Source organism: Nesoenas mayeri (genome assembly GCF_963082525.1).
Source record: "Nesoenas mayeri genome assembly, chromosome: 4".
Classification (NCBI taxonomy): Eukaryota; Metazoa; Chordata; class Aves; order Columbiformes; family Columbidae; genus Nesoenas; species Nesoenas mayeri.
The window spans coordinates 13,577,696-13,598,380 of NC_137540.1; the positions used below are offsets into that span (position 1 = coordinate 13,577,696).

Here is a 20,685-nt window from a genome sequence, read left to right on the forward strand (position 1 = left end):
CAATTAGTAGTATACGATACTAATCGAACCATGTATTTCAAGAATCTGACTGACATACATTGATATTTTTATGCAAATATGACATGGGATTAGAAAGATAGATCAGTTGGTTGTAGGGGAGACATTTAGTTTAGATCTTTGATTAAAGATTGTTGGATTAGTTTTTTCCTCCTCAGAAAAGACGCGATAAGACATGCTGAAATCTTCCAGTGCCCCATGGCAATGAAAGACTTTTGTGGTCATGGTTGCCCTCTGAGCTTCTGCTTGGGATGGGAACTTCCAACATAATTTAATCATGAAATAATATTTCTGATCTCTTGAATAGAAGACTGCACATCCAATTTACACCCTAACTCATTCAGGATGTATGCTTTGTTAAATGAGGCCTTTGGCATAAAACTTATTGGACTCTTTTATTTTGGGAAAAACATTTTTTCTCAGATTTTTCTCAGTTTTTCTCAGAGACATAATATTTCTGTGAAATTCCTGTAAATGATCAGATCCCAGGATCTTATTCCTTAGGTTTGCAGTACTGTGTGTAAGCTGAAGTGATGAGTCATAGTAGAAGTAAAAAGGGATGCTAATTACTTAGCCAATAGTGAATTACAAAGCAATATGCATTATCTAAGCTTTGTGGATAAATAGTAAATTATACTGTAAATGCTCTTTAAAAATATTTTTTCTCTAGGCATTTCTCTTATTTGAGAATTTATTATTTTTCCATTATATAAAGCATATCTTCAGTATAGAATATATTGTCTTTGTTGATGTGTGAGCTGATTTTTCAGGATAAAATTACTTCACCTATATTATTCTTCTTTTTGTCAGTTCTCCAGAATCTGACTTTATAATTAATTTATTTTGTCCCACAATCCTTAGCCATCTGTATTCTTGGATTCTGACTGTTTTACATTATGCAAGCTGTAGGTCATGCACAGCTCCTAACCCCAAACCCCAGAAGTTGTCATATATTTTTCATATGATTTTTACAAAGCGCAGTCTCTCATCGTGAAAATGGATTCTGGGGGTGAAATGTCACCTGCAGCTGAAACATTAGCTGTGCGTTACATACATGGTATGAATAGATAAATTATAGAGCTGTGCAGCTGCTTTACCTTGAAACCGTATCTGGGGAAATGCTGTACTTGGAGCAGAGGAGCGCAGTTTGCTGTGTCAGTTCAGGGGGCAGCACCCACCGGGCCAGGATAGCTGACAAAATCCTTCATTTCTCATTTCTGCTGCATCTCGCCCATTTCTGTGATTAATTGTCACCCAGATGCAGCAGCCACCATGAAAACCAAGATGGGCTGTTTTATTCTCTGAAAGTTTGTGTTTGGTTAGACAGTTGTCAAATCATGGCTTGTGATGCTACTTGTATTTCCGTTAGGGATTTAAATTTGATGATAAAACCTTCTGGGTTAATCTGTCTCAGACTGTGAAGTGTTTTATCTAGTATTTGTGAATGACTGAAAGAATTAAATATGATATAAATAAAGAATGGACTTTTTTTAGGAGCCCATTTAAGGCTTATAAGACCAGTTTTGTTTGCACTTCCAGCAGCTATAGCTGTAAAATTAATATATTTCCTTTGTTCTTTAAGACACTTCAGTTCTCTTTAATGCTGTGGAAAAGTTCTGGTAGGCGGACAGGAACAGTAGCCTACTATGGTCATAAATATCGAGCCCAAACAAAACAAAAACAAACAAACCAAAAAAAGATCATTTAAGCTATGCCTCAGGTTCACTTAGATTCCCAGGTGAAAGGTACCTTCCCATGTGGCATGGCAGGTACTATGGTATAAATAATATTTGGCCTGTCAGCCCAGGTATCTCCTTTAAATCATCCCTATCTTTGCTTCTCTTCCCATGCAACAGCCCCGTCTACCTTCCTCCTTGATGAGCAATAAAGACAGACTTCCTTCAGCTACTCATTCTTCTTATTCGCAGGTCTTCAGCGTTTGGTGGCTATTTAATATTTTAATATCTTGGGTCCAAAACCAGCCTTTTTTTTTTTCTGTGATAAATGCAAAGCAGCTGTGTTTGCTCTTTCGTTCTTTTCTTTTTTTTTTTTTTTTGAATATTACATGCCATATCTGGCAACAAGGGAAAACCAAGCTCTGCAGCTTTTTAAATTAGCAGCAGCAGCAGGATGAGAGCTCAGCAATCTTGCATATGTAAAACTATGAATAAACAACACATAAGAACCTTTCAGAAACTATCAATACTACTTTGAAAAGCCTACAAATCAAATATAGCATGCGAAAAGAACATTTGTTTAGGTGTGCGTAGACAAGGGCAGTAGATGCTGGTGGGTGCTTCTAAAGGAATGTTTATGTTTGCATTTAGAGGAGAGATTTGAGAGAGAGAAAAACAGATTTCTTTTTTTTATTGATTTTTTTTTTTTAAATGAAGTGTAAGGGTGTTTTTTCCTACCTCAGAATGGATAGTTGCCAATATATAAACATTTCAGAGAGAATTTTACACCACCTCATCTTTATGTCAGGCAGCATTTAACGGTTGAATGGTCTCCTGCCCCAGGACTTGTCAGCTGTCCTCCAGGGGCTGACTTTGAGGATTACAATGACAATCTATCGGTGGATCTTTTCCAATATAAACTAGACTAGGACCATTTAAAATCAGGTGCTATCAACAAGTCAAATTAACTTTATTTATGTTAGGGGCTCTCCTATGAGTATTTTATAACAATGTGGAATTTTAATATCCGGAGGGGCTTTTCCTGTTGTCGGTGTGATTTGGGAATGTTCTAATTCATGTGATTAAGAACAATTTAGCTGATTCCTTTCAAAATTATGTGATTTGTAATGTTCAGGTCCCATCAACATCTAACTCAGTGCTCACACAACTTTTTTCCTACTTTTTACAGGTGGAAATAACACTTCAGGATATCAATGACAACCCACCAGTATTCCCCACAGATATGCTTGACCTGACTGTAGAAGAGAATATAGGAGATGGATCTAAAATATTGCAGCTGACAGCCATGGATGCTGATGAGGTAGGAGCATGGTTTCATATTTTAATATCTGTACTGAAAATGCTGTTCTGGACATACAACTTGTTCCCTTGCTCTCTTTGTGAGATCTTGGCCTTGGGAGTTATTGCTGTTATGCTTTAAACTGCATTTGGCCCATTTACAGAACTATTCACTGTTATGGGGTCACACTCAGGCAAACACACGCAGAAGCAAGCAAGACAAACACTTTTGTTTTTGAAGGCTGCTCACTAGATGGCATATAATGAGTTAATGTTTTCCTAGCATCTCTTAATGAGCAGTTCCACTAATGACAAAAAAAGCCCTGCGTTTTGGTTCTAGATGGTGGAGTTTTTATCAGTCTCATCATACACCATACATACACTACAATTTGTGCTGGGCCACCAGCTAGTGATAAAAATTTATTGACATTCAGTTTAAGACCACAGCTTTAGATCTAAACTGACTTTAAAGCAGAGATGTCAAAGTTGAGTCCAATTCTAAGGTTTGTAATAAAACTCATATGAGGAGAGCCTTGAAGAAGAAGAAAACTTTTTATAATGCGTGTTCGCCCTTTCCCTAGAACTATTTAATATTAAAGTTTTATTTCACCAAAAAGGAAATAATGCTGAAATAAATGCTCTGTACGTCAACCTGTTTGCAAAGTCTTTATGCCTGCTTAGATTAATTGCTGTGAAGATGCTGCAATTAAAGAGCTATTACAAATCTACCAAAACTCTTTGAGCAACTGATATGGAAGAGTTGGCCAGGCAGCTCAGTGAGGGATATTGCAGTCCTGCATGCATGTCAGGCAAATACATCAAAATATAATTTGATGTATTCATCTCTTTTTGAAATTAAGTTATGTGAATGTTAATCATAATGTTTAATTCAATTGAACTGATTTTCTTTCCATTGGGGAAAGGCTTAAAAAGTCAATATGAGCATGGAAACAAGTTTGTGTTGTCATTAAAATATAGGTTTACACTTGACAACAACGTGCAATTTTTGCCTTCAAATAATAAGGTAATTCAGGTCCCTCAAGAGAATATTATTTCTGGTATTTTTTATGTTAGCTTGGTTAGTTGTCCTGTGATTGCTAATTGATGTACTTAATCTTACTACTACAGGGGGAACCACTGACACACCCCCAGGAATGCTGCTAATGTGTTATGAACTTCTTGTTCTTTCCCTTATTTTCTGGAAGCATCCTGACATATAGACAAAAAATAGGATTTTGGAAAGGTGTATGTCTGTATCAGAAAAATGTAGCTGTTTGTCTTCAGATTAGGAAGAAGTAAATATTGAACTACCACTCTCTGCTGTGATATTGCAAACATACCTAAGATTTTAGCAATGTACGATACTCCAGCCTCTTTTTGACCATTCCTAAGTTGCACCCAATATGTTATTCATTCTGAAGCACTCAATCCAGTGGGAATTGATTGGTTACCTTAAACAGAAATCAGTCAATCTTTTTATAAAAAGGAATTATTTCAATTTGCCTATCAAAATATTTGTAACTCAAAACCTTTACGAAGATCCTAGTTTTTTTACCAAAATGCAGTTTAAGGTCAAGGTACTTGCATTTTTTTTCCTTTATTTTTTTTGTTTTTCCCTCTTTGCAGTTGGGGCTGCAGTGAATGCTCCTTGGTTTTCATATAACGTTCCTTCAATGTTACACTTTTCTGACCTCTTTCTTTACACATATATGTATGCATAGATATAAATGTGCAACCCATACATGCAACTCAGTAAAATATAGATGTGTGGGCGCACTGCCTTTACTATATGCTTTCAGGATCAAAGTTTTACCTTCAAAAGGGTGACAGAACCATTTGTGTACAAAAATCCATCTTAAAAATATTTTAAAATTATAATATGAAGGCAGCAAATTTCAAGCCCTTGTCTGTTAGAAGGACTCCGTAGAGATCTGAGATGTAGTAACATTCTATAGGTGTTAAGTGGTACTAAAGGCTTTGTACAACAGCTTCTAGCACCTTGCAACTGTTTAAAGCCATTTGTCAATGGGAAATTTCTGTACAGGTTTTTAAAAGGTTTTGCATATCTATATTTTGCTGTGCCTCTCACCCAACTCATATAGAGTGACTAATTTGATTAAGCCAATATAACACGTGGCTGCTGTTTTAGCTGTGCTCTGTTGTGAGGACATTGGCTAGTCAAAGGCAAACAAGTAGTGAAGAGTGTGGTCACCTCTGAAACCTTAAATTCTCATCACATATTTTTGGGAAGCCACACAATTGCAGGAAAGCGTGTTTTGTCCCCCAGGGACACCTGAGCACACAGATGCTGTGTACACTGAGGCACTGCACGCAGCTGTTCAGCACCGGGCACCTGTAGACGTTTATTTTCTTTCTAAGTTTCATTTATTCAGTTAGCTCTGTCCAGCTCTTTGAAATAATGCTCCATAAAAAATGATTGGCACAAGGCACTCTCATAAGGTCGGGTAACTAACGCTTGCGTCTCATCTCACAGATATGAGTGGGCATTTATCTTTGTTAATTTGTTTTTTTAGGCAAGAGTGTTTGAAACAGGTGTGCAGTTTCTTTCACCCTGATCTCTTTGATCTGTTGTTCACCACAGAAGTGGTGAGGGCATGGTAAATAGCTGCCTGTTGCCCTGCTCACTCCCCACAGTCAGCATGGGGAGTGTAGGTACACATGTCTGATGTTGGAGGTTACCAAACCTTCAGTGCCCTGAAGCATGTCTTAGAAAAAGAAAGACACGACCCCAGGATCTCTTTTTGCTTTCCCTTAAAGACCAATGTCAGTCTGCTAAGCAGAAAAAAATACAGCAAAGTACTGGCTTTTGGGGGAAATGGCAACGAAGCCAATGCTGGGTGCTCCGCCTGCACCCCCTGGACCAGCCTTCAGGCTGCAACATGACACTGCGCAACCCATCCTCAGGATGGGGGATGAAAACAGCTCAGGTAGCATCATCTCTTTTACTGGAAAACCTCAGTACTCCTCACAGCTAAGACCTGTAAGGTGGATTGATTTTATTACTAATCCACATGACTTTTCTCAATATTTGTGACAGGGTAGGGCTGAGGCAAAAAGCATTGTGTTAATATTTTTTTAATGGAGGTTTCAATATTTTTTTCTGTTTTAGTTGCAAGTTTTAAAGGAGAAAAAAAAAGTGATGATTTTTTCATATGTTCAAAGCCCATATGAATCCTTTTTTTTCCAAGGGTGAATTAGATATTTTGTTTGATCCCAAAAGCAAATGCTTTTGACTTCCAGGGCCTGCCACCTCAACCCAAGAGATCAGAATTGTGATTTTAGTGACACATGATTTGTCGCTTTGGGGCTGTTTATTCACAGGGACGAATGCATTTCCATGCATAAACAGGCCTTTGGGGGACTGCTCCAAGGCACCCATGCAAGCGTGGTTTCTCTGAATTTCTCCTGGCCAGGAGCTGCATCTCTTGCCATGTGTGGTGGCTGGTGGCCCTGCCACATGGCTCCCCTGGTTCTCCCTCCTCACATCCCTCCCTGTCCTCTTCCCTCCATCCCACCTCCAGGGAATAGGAAGGGCAAAGCTGATCCTCCTGGCAGGGATCTAATTTAACCTTTGGACATAAAACAAGAAGAATAAACACTGATCCCCATTAAGAAGGCAGATGTTACATTGCTCAGTGACACCGGCTTTAAATTAAAACAGGTATCAGAGCTTTATGGTACTGACTGAATCTGTGATCCTTTCATGAACAGTGGAGCGAAAAGTGTCTGGGTAATCTCATCATTTCACATCTCATAAATAAAAACTGTGTGCGTATGTGCCTTTACTGGGAGATTGAAGCAGGGACTGGGCAGGGAGGCTATTTGTTAAAGGAAACTGTTCTTGAATATGTTTGCCAAGTGCAGTTACTGGAAAGACTCTTGTCTTACTGAAAATTGTGGTGTGGTTTTCCTGGCAAATAACTTGATTTGACCGCTTTTGGTTTTACTTAGGGAGCTAATGCCCTCGTCACATACACGATCATCAGCGGTGCAGATGATAGCTTCCACATCGACCCCGAGTCAGGAGACCTGATAGCCACCAAGCGCCTGGACCGGGAGCGCCGCTCCAAGTACTCCTTGCTGGTTCGTGCTGATGATGGGCTGCAGTCCTCGGACATGAGAATAAATATCACTGTTAGCGATGTTAACGACCATATCCCTAAATTCTCCAGACCGGTGTATTCCTTTGACATCCCAGAAGATGCCACTCCAGGTAAACAGGAAATGGCCCTAAAATTGACTGGCATTTTCTTTTTGTCGATACACAGGCGGTCGAGGGGGATGCAGTAGCAAACCTGACCTGTTCAGGAGGCAGAAGATGCTGAAGGCATCTATCGGATGGGATGGAAAGACAAAACGAATCACATCATGCTGACAGTCTGCTCACTAGGAAATCTGTATTGCTAGTGGGGCCAAATTTCTTTTCAATGGGAAACAGAGAAATGGTTGCTACTCAAAAAACTCCTAAATGCAGAATAGAAATTATGCCTGTACCCCCATTGAAGCTTCTGAGTGCTGCTACATAAAAAAAAATAAAGTAACAGGAGGAACAACTTGCAGGATGCAAACAGTATAACCTATCATGGAAATATGCCTTGGTGACGCTCCTATTGATTTAGCAAGCCATCTTCAGTGAATAGGACTTTATAGTACTTAATTCATCAAGGGTAGGATTACAAAATGGATGACCATTTTGTAAATCAGTAGTACACTAATTCCTTAATATTCCCTGCATGCGCTCAATTACTAAACCTAACATCATATTCCATTGATCTTGTCTTTGACTTCTGTCTTGACAAGGCTTTCTGTACAAAATTTAACACTTTTAAAATAATTCATTCTTGTTCCTAAATACGATCACCAGCCTCTTGAGCTGCTGTTTTCTTCTTTTAAATGTTTCATATGCAAGAATGCTTTGACGTTTGAAAGTTGGTTCTGGAAACTCTTTAGGCTCTCAAAAACCGTTTTCAAAAGCTGTGCTATATTATATGTCTCAAGATGAGAAATGAATATTACTTGCAGTAAAACATTTCCAGTCCATACAGAGTCCTAGTATAAAAGCAGTATCTGCCTATATTAGTAACTGAAGCATCTTAGGAACTTGTTCTAAAGATGTATTAACAAAGGAGGTGTAAGGGACATGGTGATAACTTTCAGCCTTTTATTACGGGTTTGACTTATAAGCATGCAAGGCTCAGCTTAGGACAGCCAAGATTACTCTTATGCCTCCAACTTTTGCACTCTGTCCCACAGTCGCTGTCCCAAAATTCAGTGGTGTTTTGTATTAAAGGATTATAGTGCAATCAGCTGTGCCTCAGGAATTTGATCTGGAAGTAGTCGAGATGTCTGGGTAGCAGGGGGTGGTTTGGTTGCTGATCCCCAGCTATGTTCTTCCCTCTTGTCAATCAGAGCAGACCTGTTTCAGCAGGCCTGGAACTGGTGAGCATAATTCCCTCCACGTTAAGATAAGGCTTCTCTCTTTTATAATTTATAGGGTGTAGATTTGTGCCATGTTCCTGGCTCAGCAGCGATGGATGCCTAAGGAAGGAACAGGGAGATTTTGCACTTGAAGTGCTGCAGCTTCTCCTATTCCCTTCTCCAGCCATCCCAGAGCAGCCGGCAGGCTCACCCAGAGGGGTGCAGTGCAAGGTTTCCACTTCGGGGCTCTGTTCTCTGTCTCAAAGTGTCCCCCTTCCCCTTGCGGCATAAACTGAAATGTTAAAGCATTAGCTAATCAAATCTATCTAAAAGATACTAGCAAATTCTGCTGGATTAAAGGAAGTTGTAGCACTATTCCTCATTATGATGATAAGCAGTTTTTGTTGTCACGTCGCTCAAAAATAGTTAACTGTACTGAAATGCATGTAATTCATCTGGCTCCATGGAAAAAGAAAATTAAATTATTTACTTTCTTGGAAATAAGCTGATCTTAATTATAATTAGTGTTTGAAATACTAAAAAGTGACACTTAATTTCCAAACTTTAGTAAGATAGGTCAGTCATGCGATCGCAGCTATGCAGAAATGAAAACAATGGCACAAATTCACGAGGAGTTGAATTTCAAAAAACATTGAAGAACAGACCCCTATAAGGTTTCTAGTTTTCTAACCGCAGTTACCCTGCAAAGGCACTTTTCCAAAAAGCAGAGCTGGGATATTTGATATGTACTGACATTTCAGTTTCTGCATCTAGAAAGAAATATCTAGAAGGTTTCAGAAGTTCTATTTGTCTATGAGGAGGTGAGGGTCCTTTGAGTAGTAGATAGAAAATATCTAGTGGGAGAAAAGGTATTTTTGACCCAGTTGATAATCTTATCAGGACAAGTTCCCATTTAAAGATTAGAACAAACTTCCTGGCCATTTCTTGTTTCATTTTGTTTTGGTTTTTTATTAGCCCTTTAAAACAAACATCATACTGAATACTGTTCCTGCCAGCCTTGAAAAACCTTTCAGAGGCTAGTCATATGATATTGAGGCTTGAATTTTTTACCAGAGGGTATGTCTTATTCTAGAGAGCTGTTTGTTGATGAGCTGGCTCTGACCACACCACTGACCTGCCTTTTGTGGTGACTTGTTTTGCTGTTGTGCTGTGCAGGTTCCTTGGTGGCAGCCATTCTAGCCACTGATGATGACTCCGGTATCAACGGGGAAATCACGTACACCGTAAGCGAAGATGATGAAGAGGGTATGTTCTTCCTGAACCCCGTTACTGGAGTCTTCAACCTGACTCGCGCGCTGGACTATGAAGCGCAGCAGTATTACATCCTTACTGTCTGTGCAGAAGATGGGGGAGGCCAATTTACTACCATCAGAGTGTATTTCAATATATTGGACATCAATGATAACCCACCAGTGTTCAGCATGACCTCATACAGCACATCTTTGATGGAGAACTTGTCTCCAGGATCTGCTATTCTCAACTTCAGTGTCACTGATGCAGATGATGGTAGGTGTTTCCTCATATTCTGTATCTCTAATGATAAGTACATGTTTCACGTTAGCAATGCATTCAAAGACTAGAAAGGGCAAATTCAGGCTATCCTTAGGATGCCATCATGTGCTTAAATTCACTGCATGCTGTGTAAATAGAGGTTGTTTTTCTCATATTTCACATTAGGTTTACGAGGGTGGTTTCTTTCTTATTTTTATTTGTGATAAATTAAGAAAATAGTTAAATACCATTTTCTTGATATTGCTGTTGTGGAAATGAGTTGCAGAGTTGTATTTTACAACAGTTGAGCACAATGATATCTCTTCTGGTGCTTAGGTTGCAGTTTAAGTTAGGTGTAAGTGTTATTTCAGATTTTTTTTTTCTCAAAGTTTATAATATATTTTATATAGTGTTCTTGCAATATGACACTCCATCTGCAGTCATCACAGCAGATATCCTTAAGTGTACTGTAACTTTCGAATGCATCAGGAAGTGAATTGTGATCTGTAAAGTATTGAAAGTGGAGGTTAAAAACTGATTAAAAGGGATCATGGGAAATTTGCTCTTTAAGCTTTAATTTGGTGATTATTTATGACATCTAGAAGGTGTTAACGTGTTAGAGTGTAAAAGATACAACCTTTACAGCTTACTTAAGCATTTTGCCATACCATTTATGTTCAAGCAAGAATAATTGTAGAATATGAGCGTTAAATACATAAAAATCATTCTTTCCATAGTGTACTGCATTTTCTTAAGTGTCCACAGACATTGGTCAGGGTGACTTACTATAAAATTATTCATAACACTCATACTGACTTTGCAGGTGAAGGTTATTTTTGTGACATGTTAAGCAAACTTGTCTCTTCTCAACTTGACAATGGCTCAACAAAGCCCATAGAAATGCCTCAAACTGAAATGTGCACTTCAAGCACAAAGCATCTACATGCTTCAAGGAATCCCAGTTTATGCACATAAAGCAACTGAGCTGATCAAGATTATTCAGTAAAACAGTTTTTCCTCAGGAAATGCTGGGTTGTTGAAGTCAAACATTTTTGTGGAAACATAAATTTTGTGCTAATGGATAGAACTTTCCATGGTAAAAATTGTGCAACTGGTTTTGAGATCAGATTGAGAAAGTGAGAGAGAAGGGGTTCCATAAGATAAGCCAACGAGTCAGAAATTATAACTTAGTGGTATTGGCTATTCTTACATGGGTCTGTCATTCAGCACTCTTGTTAAAGCTTTTATTTTAAGTAAACTAACTATGAATTGGATGAGGAACTTGTGCTTGTATCACGCATATTCAGGGAAGTGATTGATCCTTCAGACCTGTAGATAAATGGACTTGTGTCTGATCTATCTCTTCTCTTATTTCTCATTTTCCTGTTAGGAGTATAATGCTTGGTTTTAAAACTTTTCGGAAGTTAATTTCTCTTAACCATTATGGGTCTGTTTTCCTTTTCTCTTGCACCTCATACAATTAATTTCCATCTGCACACAGTGAATGTAAACTATACCGTAGCACTGACATACCATTTTACATTCATCATACACTCAATTATGAAGGAAGCAAATGAGTATTTGAGGAATAATGCAGTGAGAAGTCAGACAGATATCTTGCTGTTTATATTTTTTGGCACAGATACTTTTCTAACAGGCTGGATTTAAAATTAATAGGGTAGAAATTTCATTCCAAGAGCATGCCAGATTGAGTTCCCCAATAAGACTATAACTTCAGCAAATGTTATGATCTATTGATGTTTCTGTTTCAAGCCCAAAATTGTTATCCTGTTTTTTCATATATTTTTCTAGACTACAGAAATAACTAGTACCATACTCCTCTGCATGTGGCTCACAGATAATGCACTCAATGCACACAAATACAATTCCGTTGTTTGTTTTTGTTACATGATCCCATAGTTTGAAGGAGGTCTGAAAAGACATGATTTCATAATGAGGTGTACCTGCTGTTTTAGCACAAACACTGATAAAAGACAAAAAACATGGTGAGAGTGAAACTGTTGCCATTGTCATTTTCTTGTTCAACACAGCCCTTGGGAAAAAATAGCTGTTTCTGCCAGCTTGGACAGTTTCATATACAGATGCATAGTAAATATCAGCTATGGCTCTTGGTTATTTACAGAGCAATAAAGAACTCAGTTTCTTGAAACACATTCACTTTGAGATTCAGATTTTGACTTTTTTCCTGTTAATTCAATGTGGAAAAAATTAATGTTTCTTAGGCAAAGCACAAGCTCGTCTATTTATTAAAAAGTATAGCAAGATATTCCTCCAGGCAAAAACTGGTTGGATTTCTCAGACCCTATGGGTATTTGCAGAAGGGGAGGGTGGGGGAATCAGGATTTTTTTTTTTTTTCATTAGTAGAGAAATAAAAATTGGGACAAGACCCTTAAAAGAGCATCATTGTGAAAATGGTGGCTCCCTGTCTGAGCTCTCACTCAGTGTTTTATCAGATTAACTCTCAGATTAAATAAACCCAGAGCTCAGCTAAGAGGATGCCCCTACATTCTGCCTAAGAAAAACATAGATTCAAACCTGGGGAGAGGGGATGGATGAGGCGCAGGAATCCAGCTTGGTGCACTGTGTTTACGAAATAATAGTTCATTAAGTGGCAGTCCTGGCTCCACTGGTGTTCAGGCCAATCTCCTTCTGCTTTGCAGTTTTATCTGTATAAGCCTTAGCAACATCAAAATTTGTGAAAATACAGGACAACAAGAGAAAAATGTAATGTGAACAAACATCACCATAAAAAACACTGGAACAAAAGAGGGGTTTTTAAAATAATTTTCTTCTGTAAGATCAAATTCTTACCCCTCTCCAAAGTCAAATGAAAAAATCTTGAATTACCAAAAATTACTTCACTGAAATCTGAACACTTTCATCCATATAATTAGTCATTTGAAAATATAGCTGGACAAAATATAAAGTAGCATTAAAGTTTCACAGTGCTTCACTTGATCAAAGTAATGTAGAAACGCTAATATCTGGCATATAAATATATTAATTTCTTTAATTGCATTAAAATATTTTGTCTTTCATCTTTGGGTCTATTTATCTCATAATTAAGTTCCTACAAGAGAAGAAGAGAGAGGGAACGATGTCAGTTAGAGTAGCCACTGGGGAAAGACAAGTAAGACTGGTGTTACCAAGACTGAGCATAATCAACAGCAGAGATTAATAAATTGAATGCAGAATTATTCTGTTATCAAAGCAATTCAGTCAGGGTGAATGACAAAACGCACAGCAACGTAATCAGCTATTTATGCAGACAGCTTGGTTTCTTCACATGGAGAAGTGATTTTCAGGAGTAAATCAGTAGTCTTTTAATCTGCTAATACTAAATCACAGTCTTTGTGACCCAAAATAACAAACCAAAATTTTCAAAATTAATTAAAATCGTAGTAAGGGAAATGTATAGATAAATACATGAGAGAAGACTTATTTCCATTAGGTATTACCAAAAATTAGTTGTCTACAGTGAACTCTGGAGTTGCAGTGGCAGCATACATTTTTTCTTGCATGGCATATTTAACGTCATTTCATAGCCTTGTCAAAACTCAGAATGCATTTCCTTTACCAGAATTATGAATCTCTTCCTTGACCATAATTGCTAGTTCTGTTTTAATCATGAGATGAGCACTGTTCATCTGATATTTTGGAATACCATGCCATATATGGGAAGCATACTTCTCCCCACTATTCACTCTTGGCCTGCTCCAGCTAGGCTTGGGATATTCTGTTTGTGGGTTTTTTTTAATTGGATGGAAGAATTAACGAAATAATTACATTAATAATAATGTTTCTTAGTAGAACTGAGGAGAAAGGAGCAAACCAGCTGTTCAGTGAGCAGCAGAAATATTGACTCTTGGGTTTCTGAAAGAAAACCCTTCACAACCACTGTAGAGGAGGAAAAATTGCTCGTTGCCACTGTGCAGCTCCTGCTGAGTGAAATAGAGATTGAGCTCTGCTGGCCATTCCCTCTGTGGCCACTCCAATTACCATCCTTCCTTCTCTCTCTTTTCAACTCTTGTCAGAAAATGATTATTTCAAAGGCTTCTGCTGCACTGTGAAACTTAGCTGAAATTAGCTGATGGATTCAAAAATTGTGATGAGGAGGCTGAACAGGGAGCACGGTCGTACTGTCCTTATTTCTGTATGAAATGAGGCCAGGAACATTTGCATCTAGGTCAGCAGGGTGAAGTCACGTTCTCTACCTTTCTGCTCCTCACCCACCAGGCTCCAACTCGCAGCTGTCCTTCAGCATCGCGTCCGGGGACAGTGGGGGCCAGTTCAGCATCGACAACAGTGGGGTGCTGAGCATCAGGCAGCCTTTGGATCGGGAGAGCCAGTCTTTCTACAGCCTCGTTGTGCAAGTCCACGACATGGCCCCTCTCCCTGCCTCCAGGTTCACAAGCACGGCCCAAGTTTCAATTATTCTTCTGGACGTGAATGACAGCCCTCCAAGCTTTATCTCCCCAAAGGTGACCTACGTCCCGGAAAACACACCAATAGATACGATTGTGTTCAAAGCACAGGCGACCGATCCCGACAGCGGTCCTAACAGCTACATTGAATACAGTCTGCTTCGGCCACTGGGAAACAAATTCAGCATCGGCAGTATTGATGGTGAAGTGAGGCTTACTGGGGAGCTCGACAGAGAAGCCGTGTCCAACTACACTTTGACTGTGGTAGCCACAGACAAGGGCCAACCGTCCCTTTCTTCATCTACAGATGTGGTAGTTATTGTCCTGGACATTAATGACAATAACCCCCTTTTTGCCCAAAAGCTTTATAAAGTAGAGGTGGGGGAAAATACTTTGACAGGGACAGATTTAATACAGGTGTTTGCCACAGATGGAGATGAAGGTACAAACGGGCAGGTCCGCTACGCCATCGTGAGCGGAGATGCTAATAATGAGTTTCGGATCGATTCTGTGACAGGGGTGATAACAGTTGCCAAGCCTTTGGACAGAGAGAAAAAGCCCTCCTATACGCTGACTGTTCAATCAGCCGACCGCGGGAGCAGCCCAAGGACCAATACCACGACAGTCAATATTATTCTGAAGGATGTCAATGATTATGTTCCCACCTTTGAACTTTCTCCCTACTCTGTGAATGTCCCTGAGAATTTAGAGACACTTCCAAAAGTTATTCTTCAGGTGAGTACATTCTGCAAATGCATATGTGCCTGCTGCAATTATTAGCGTGCCCCAGTATATGGTATTAAAATATACTGTCTTTCCTTCAAAATTAAAAAGGTGCAAGGCAATTGAAAAGTTGTCTTTTGGCTGTAATCTAGTATGTAGTGGCTGTTGGTTTGTTTTCCTTTTTATTTGTTTGGGTGGGGGTTTGTTTTGTTTTGTTGTGAGTTTTGGGTTGTTTTTCTTGTTTTGGTTTTTGTTCTTGGTTGGTTGGTTGTGGTTTTTGTTTGTTATTACCAAAAATTTATACTATGCCTTGAAGTTTTGTTTGGTTTTTCCTTACCTATTTTTCCACCTACACTAGGATTTCAACAGCTTGCTCTATCTCTCATCTCAATATCAATTTTCATGCAACAAATCTCTCAGTCTGATCATTGCCTACATGGGATGAGGCTCTGTGCCAAATGCTGAAAGAGCACTAAATGGATACAGCTGGCAGGACATGCAATGCTTGCTTTGCTATGGAGCTCAGCCTATACCAGATCATCTGTGGTTTTCACTAAGCCCCACTAATTCTTGAGAAAAATAAGTAATCAGCTATTTAATATTTTCAACCTACACTTTTAATCCATCACCTCAATTAAGTCACTTTACAATTACATCTAATTTATATTAGCCCTTAAAGCATTTGCCTTAATTAAATGGATTAATTTAGATTATTGACACAGAGAATGTTTCCTCTGTCCCGATAAAATTTTACAGACCCTGAACTTATCAGTTCTTCCTACTTCTTCCCATGTGTTTGCATTGCTTTTTTAGGTTGTAGCAAGGGATGACGATCAAGGCCTGAACAGCAAGCTCACTTACGTGCTGGTGGGTGGCAATGAAGAAGGAGCCTTTACTCTCTCAGCCAGTGGAGAGCTGCGCCTGGTGCAGAGCCTGGACCGGGAGACGAAGGAGCAGTATGTACTGCTGATCACAGCTGCTGATTCAGGTAAAGCAAACATGCGGTCTCTTCTTGTGAAACGTTGTTGTCACGTGGAAACAGTGCATTCTGGTTAGGAAATAAATATTTTCATCATGGTCTGAAACTTTAGTGGATGGAGATTGTACCCAAGCTTCAGCTTAGATCTCTGTGGGGAGAGCTGGGCTTACCTGCCTGGTGTCAGAGGGAGTTCACTTTTTGGGGATCGTGTTTTTATCCTCAAATGTAGTTGTCTGATGTTAGTAGGCGTCACTACAGATTTCAGTGGCTTGACTTTTGCCCGCCAGTAGTAAGTGGTCCTACCTAGGTCATGAGAGCCTTGTGAATGGCAATTAAAAAAAAAAAGTATATATATATTTATGCATATATGGCAACAGAACCCTATATAGTATTGTTGTTGGAAATGTGCAGACATGTCAAACCAATGTCTAGAAACAGCTATGAACTACTCAGTTAATCTTACCAAAATCTTACCCCTGAGAAGCAATGACAATTTACATTTCAACATTTTAGTTTCCTGCTTTGCTCAGCATCCAGTCATATGTTTGCTCCAGAATCCCAAATGTATTCCAGGTTCCCTCCCAAGTTTAAGACATAGCCATGAATTCTTTTAATGAAGATTAATTACACTTTCACTTGAGGTGTTCGAGCGCAAAAGTTTAGTTATAGATTTTGGTATGAATATTAGTAATGAAGACATCCTGCATCATATTCTGGACTGATCTCTGATCCCCTGCAGTCTGGTGGATTTAATTTACTTCAGAACTAGTTCTTATTTTCTAATAATAAAAATAGAAGCAAACCCAACTTGTTGACAAGTGGATACAAGTTTGTCTTCTGCCATATTGTGTGCTGTATCTTGTGTCAGTGACAGTATCTGTGGCTTATATTTTCCTATTGCAGCAGTGCTCAGGTATTTCATAGTATGAGCACAGCTGAAGCTGACGTATCATTTGTCTTGCACTTTGGCTAGAGATACCGTATGCATTGTATTTTTAAGCTGGCTTTCCATTACTCTGTAGCCACAAACTGCTCACTTGTGACTTGGACTTGCTTGGGCTTGCACGTCCTTATGTTCCTTCAGAAGCTGAGGCTGGATATGTAAGGGAAAGCAGATCCCTGACGGCTGTTTACTCTCCCAGTCCAAGTTGCCAGGAGTCAGGTAGGACTGTACAGAACCCAGCCCGTCATAGAAAATACCCAGAGTCTGAACTGATAAAGGGATGTCATGCGGCCAACAATTTTTGTTCCTCTTAGAAAAAGAAGGGGAGCAAGAAGTCAGTTGTACCCCAAGTCTAGCACCATGTGTCAGCCAAAAGTCTGACAACAATCTTTTCCTAGACTCTGGTTCCTAAAAGATGTGAAATCTGGGAGAAGATTTACCCAACCATACCAAATGAAAATATTTGTGTTGAGAGATGTATGAGTTTCGGGTAAACCAAAGGAAGACTTTAATATGTGAATTGAGCATGAGGCCTTCGCCATAAGTGCCTGACAGGAGCAGCAGCATGTTTCATTAGGTCCTGTGTCTAAATGTGTGGATATTATGCTGATTAAACATTACTTGAAGCTGATTTTGGTTTTATGGGGTTTTGTTTGGTTGGTTTTATTTGCTATGTTCTTACAAAGCTAACTCAAAAGTGTTAAAAGATAGTAACAAAAGTGTTCAGAAACAGTTGTTCAGTAGTAACTTCAAGCTAGATTAAACTGTTCTACTGTGTTTAGGTTTACAATCTGACTAGTCCACAGTTAGTGTGATTTGGCATAGTTTTCAACCAGCCTTGTGTATAACTTTAGATAATATCTTCTGATTAGACTGAAGACTTGCTCTAAATTCAAGCCATCAAGAAAACATTTTAAACTATGTTAGTCATGTTTTATCTAAACTAAAACATCACAGGAGAATGTCTAGCTTCTGTAGAAGCCAATGCCAAAACTTCACTTGAGTTTGTGGAAGCAGGATGTGAACGATAGTCATAATAGATACTTAAAGTACTTTAAATATGTTACATACTTAAGAAATTCAAGGAGATCCCTGTTATGTTTGAATTAGTCATACTGAGATCAAGCAGTCTAGGTGGTAAAGAACACACTAGCATATGACTCGTTGGAGACCTCTTAAAGAACCAGGTTTGTCACAATAATGTGGAACCAAGTTACAGACTCCGGGATTTCTGTCAAGCTGCACTCAAATTTTATATTATTATAGATTACATTATCATTTATAGAATGCACATGTACTTCCGTAGACATTTGGCAGCTGAGTTAGAAAAATATTATGTGGGAGGAAGTCTTTCTTCAAGAGTTACAGCTTATCAGAAGATGTATTACTTTAAAGCATACAAAACATTACAAAAGCTACCAGTGTGGGTCTGTGATGGATATCCAGGTGTTCACACACTGACCTTTGCTGGTCGGTGCTTGCTTCATTAAATAAGGTAGGTCTGGCTGTACTATGAGAAAGATGGTAATGACACAGTCTTGAAATGGGTAAGAAGAATGTTTTGAGTATTAAGTTCTTGAGTAGCCACTAAACGTTTATAAAAGAAACTCTCACAGGCATGTCCAGTTCTTTGTCTAATGTAACTATTTCTTTAGAGTGTCTTAGTTTGTATTTGTTTGATAGTGCTTCTGTTCTTAGAAATAACGATTTTGTGTAGAGACAATTTGACCAGAAACACAAATGCAGAACAGATAGTGTTCTTCTGTAGGAAAGCAGTGCCTGCCAAAATGCTGAAGAAAACAGACTGGTCTGAAGTTATCCACATCCGTATTATCTTTGAAAATAAATCAAGGGAAAGGTATTATAATTTGCACTTCAAGTTTGGCTTTTATTAGCTGTAATAAACAGTCTTTTTGATTGTCTGTAGCAGCCCAAGGAACAGTCTTGCCATATATGGTGCATCTTATTTAGGTATTTCTTACAGATAAAAATCATGGTCGACGTCCATATGCAGTTAACGCTGGCAATGTCTGGGTAGCATATAAAGAGCAAAATTCTGTCTGTCTAACCAGCTTCCCATTTTTCTTATGATCTGCATCTCAATTTTTATAGGCTACACTAACTAGTTTAAAATGTTAAAAGACACTCTCCTACTCCTGTAGAAGTATATGCCAACTCTTCCCTTTCTTTCAAGGAAGCAGACACAATACATGCTTAGAAGCACCTTTAGACAGAAGAACTTACGGATTTTCAGCTTTGTTTTGGCTGTCTTCCTGATCTCCCTATACCTAATCAAGGATTTTGTTACATTTATTATTACTTAATGAACTTGTGACTGTGGTTCTTATAGTGTTACCATAGCCTGCATACACAGAAGTTGATGGAAGAAGAAGGATTTTTAATTTTTCATAATTTCTATGTAGAGTTGCCAGTCCAAAGGATTGAGAACAATCTGTGGCCTCAGGAAGGTGCAGCTGCTTTGGTAATAGCTGTTATTTCGTCTTCGGTACCTAATGGGGTTTATAGCGTGTACTGGCAGTACATCTGCTGCATCTGTCTGTAGCAGGTGAAGGATTAGGAGATGGTGCAGCAGCAGCCCGTGCTTGTGGGGCACTGAGCAGCAGGGCTGCATGTGATGCAGTGCCCACCCCGGCTCGGCAGCCTATGAGACTCCCAACATTGTACAAGCAGGCTCTCCACAGAGCCCAGGGCTCGGTCCTGGACACATGGGAAGAGTTGCTGAGTTACTAAGAGTCGAGCTGAGCAGGTCGGACAGGAACAGCTGATGGAACCATATGCACCAGTGGTGGAAATTTGGGCAGTTGTTGAAAAAAGGCATTCCCAAGCCAAGGGCTCCTCTCAGACCCAGAGAAGTCAGTCATGATACATGCATTGTCCTGGCCCAACTAGTCCTTGGCTTTGCCTCCTGCCCTCCACCCGGTCCTCAGAGTAGATCTTGGATGGGCAAACAGTCTTGCCTTTGCTCTGTGTGAGGGAAAAGACTGATAACAAGTTTCCTGATGTTTGGCTCAGTGATTTGTGGTCATGCAGCCTGCTTCATGCCCAGTTTCCACAAGACCTTCTGCACAAAGGTTCTTGATTTCAACCTTGTTTTATCGTCACTCTTCTCTCATTCTGACACTTCCACCCTACTCTAACTACTGCTGGGTCTCAGATACTAGACTGACACTCAAAGCAGTAGGGATTTATGAAGACATGAAAAGCGCTCCTCACCAGGAGCATTCAGCATCTTCTAGAGCTGTACACCTGTTGTTTTGATCAAGAAAAAAAAAAACATAATTCAACCACAAATTTCAACCATCCCGATTTAGAGTCCCACTTGCAGCACAAGCTGTAAACCAGAGTGTGTGAACTATAAATATAATGACAGGCAAAATGATGGACTGTGGAATAACATGATAGTGTTTAGATTGCAGATGGTCCCCCCAAAATGTCTGCTAACATGAACGCCAAGAAACCTACATGCAACTATTTGAATGTATCTTTATGGGTCTGTTTCTACCACATAAATCATTTGGGTTGCTTCGCTATACCCTACTTCATGGCAAAATGGTTGGGAAAAGAGACTTTCTAAATTTTTTTTTCACCCCATCTGGTGGGGATGCAGTGCTGGGTAAACATTCCATTCT

The 20,685-nt window shown here is 39.2% G+C and overlaps 1 protein-coding gene across 1 annotated transcript in view; it reads left to right on the forward strand.

The window, feature by feature from the left end:
• The window catches only part of FAT4 (FAT atypical cadherin 4), a gene marked incomplete at both ends in the record, with an annotated part of 145,831 nt that overhangs the window by 71,392 nt on the left and 53,754 nt on the right, over nucleotides 1-20,685 (forward strand). Inside the window, 5 exons of the mRNA XM_080344357.1 lie at nucleotides 2,884-3,015; nucleotides 6,966-7,227; nucleotides 9,609-9,959; nucleotides 14,203-15,125; nucleotides 15,927-16,101. Coding sequence (XP_080200483.1) covers nucleotides 2,884-3,015; nucleotides 6,966-7,227; nucleotides 9,609-9,959; nucleotides 14,203-15,125; nucleotides 15,927-16,101 — 1,843 coding nt within the window. The remainder of the gene's footprint in view (nucleotides 1-2,883; nucleotides 3,016-6,965; nucleotides 7,228-9,608; nucleotides 9,960-14,202; nucleotides 15,126-15,926; nucleotides 16,102-20,685) is intronic.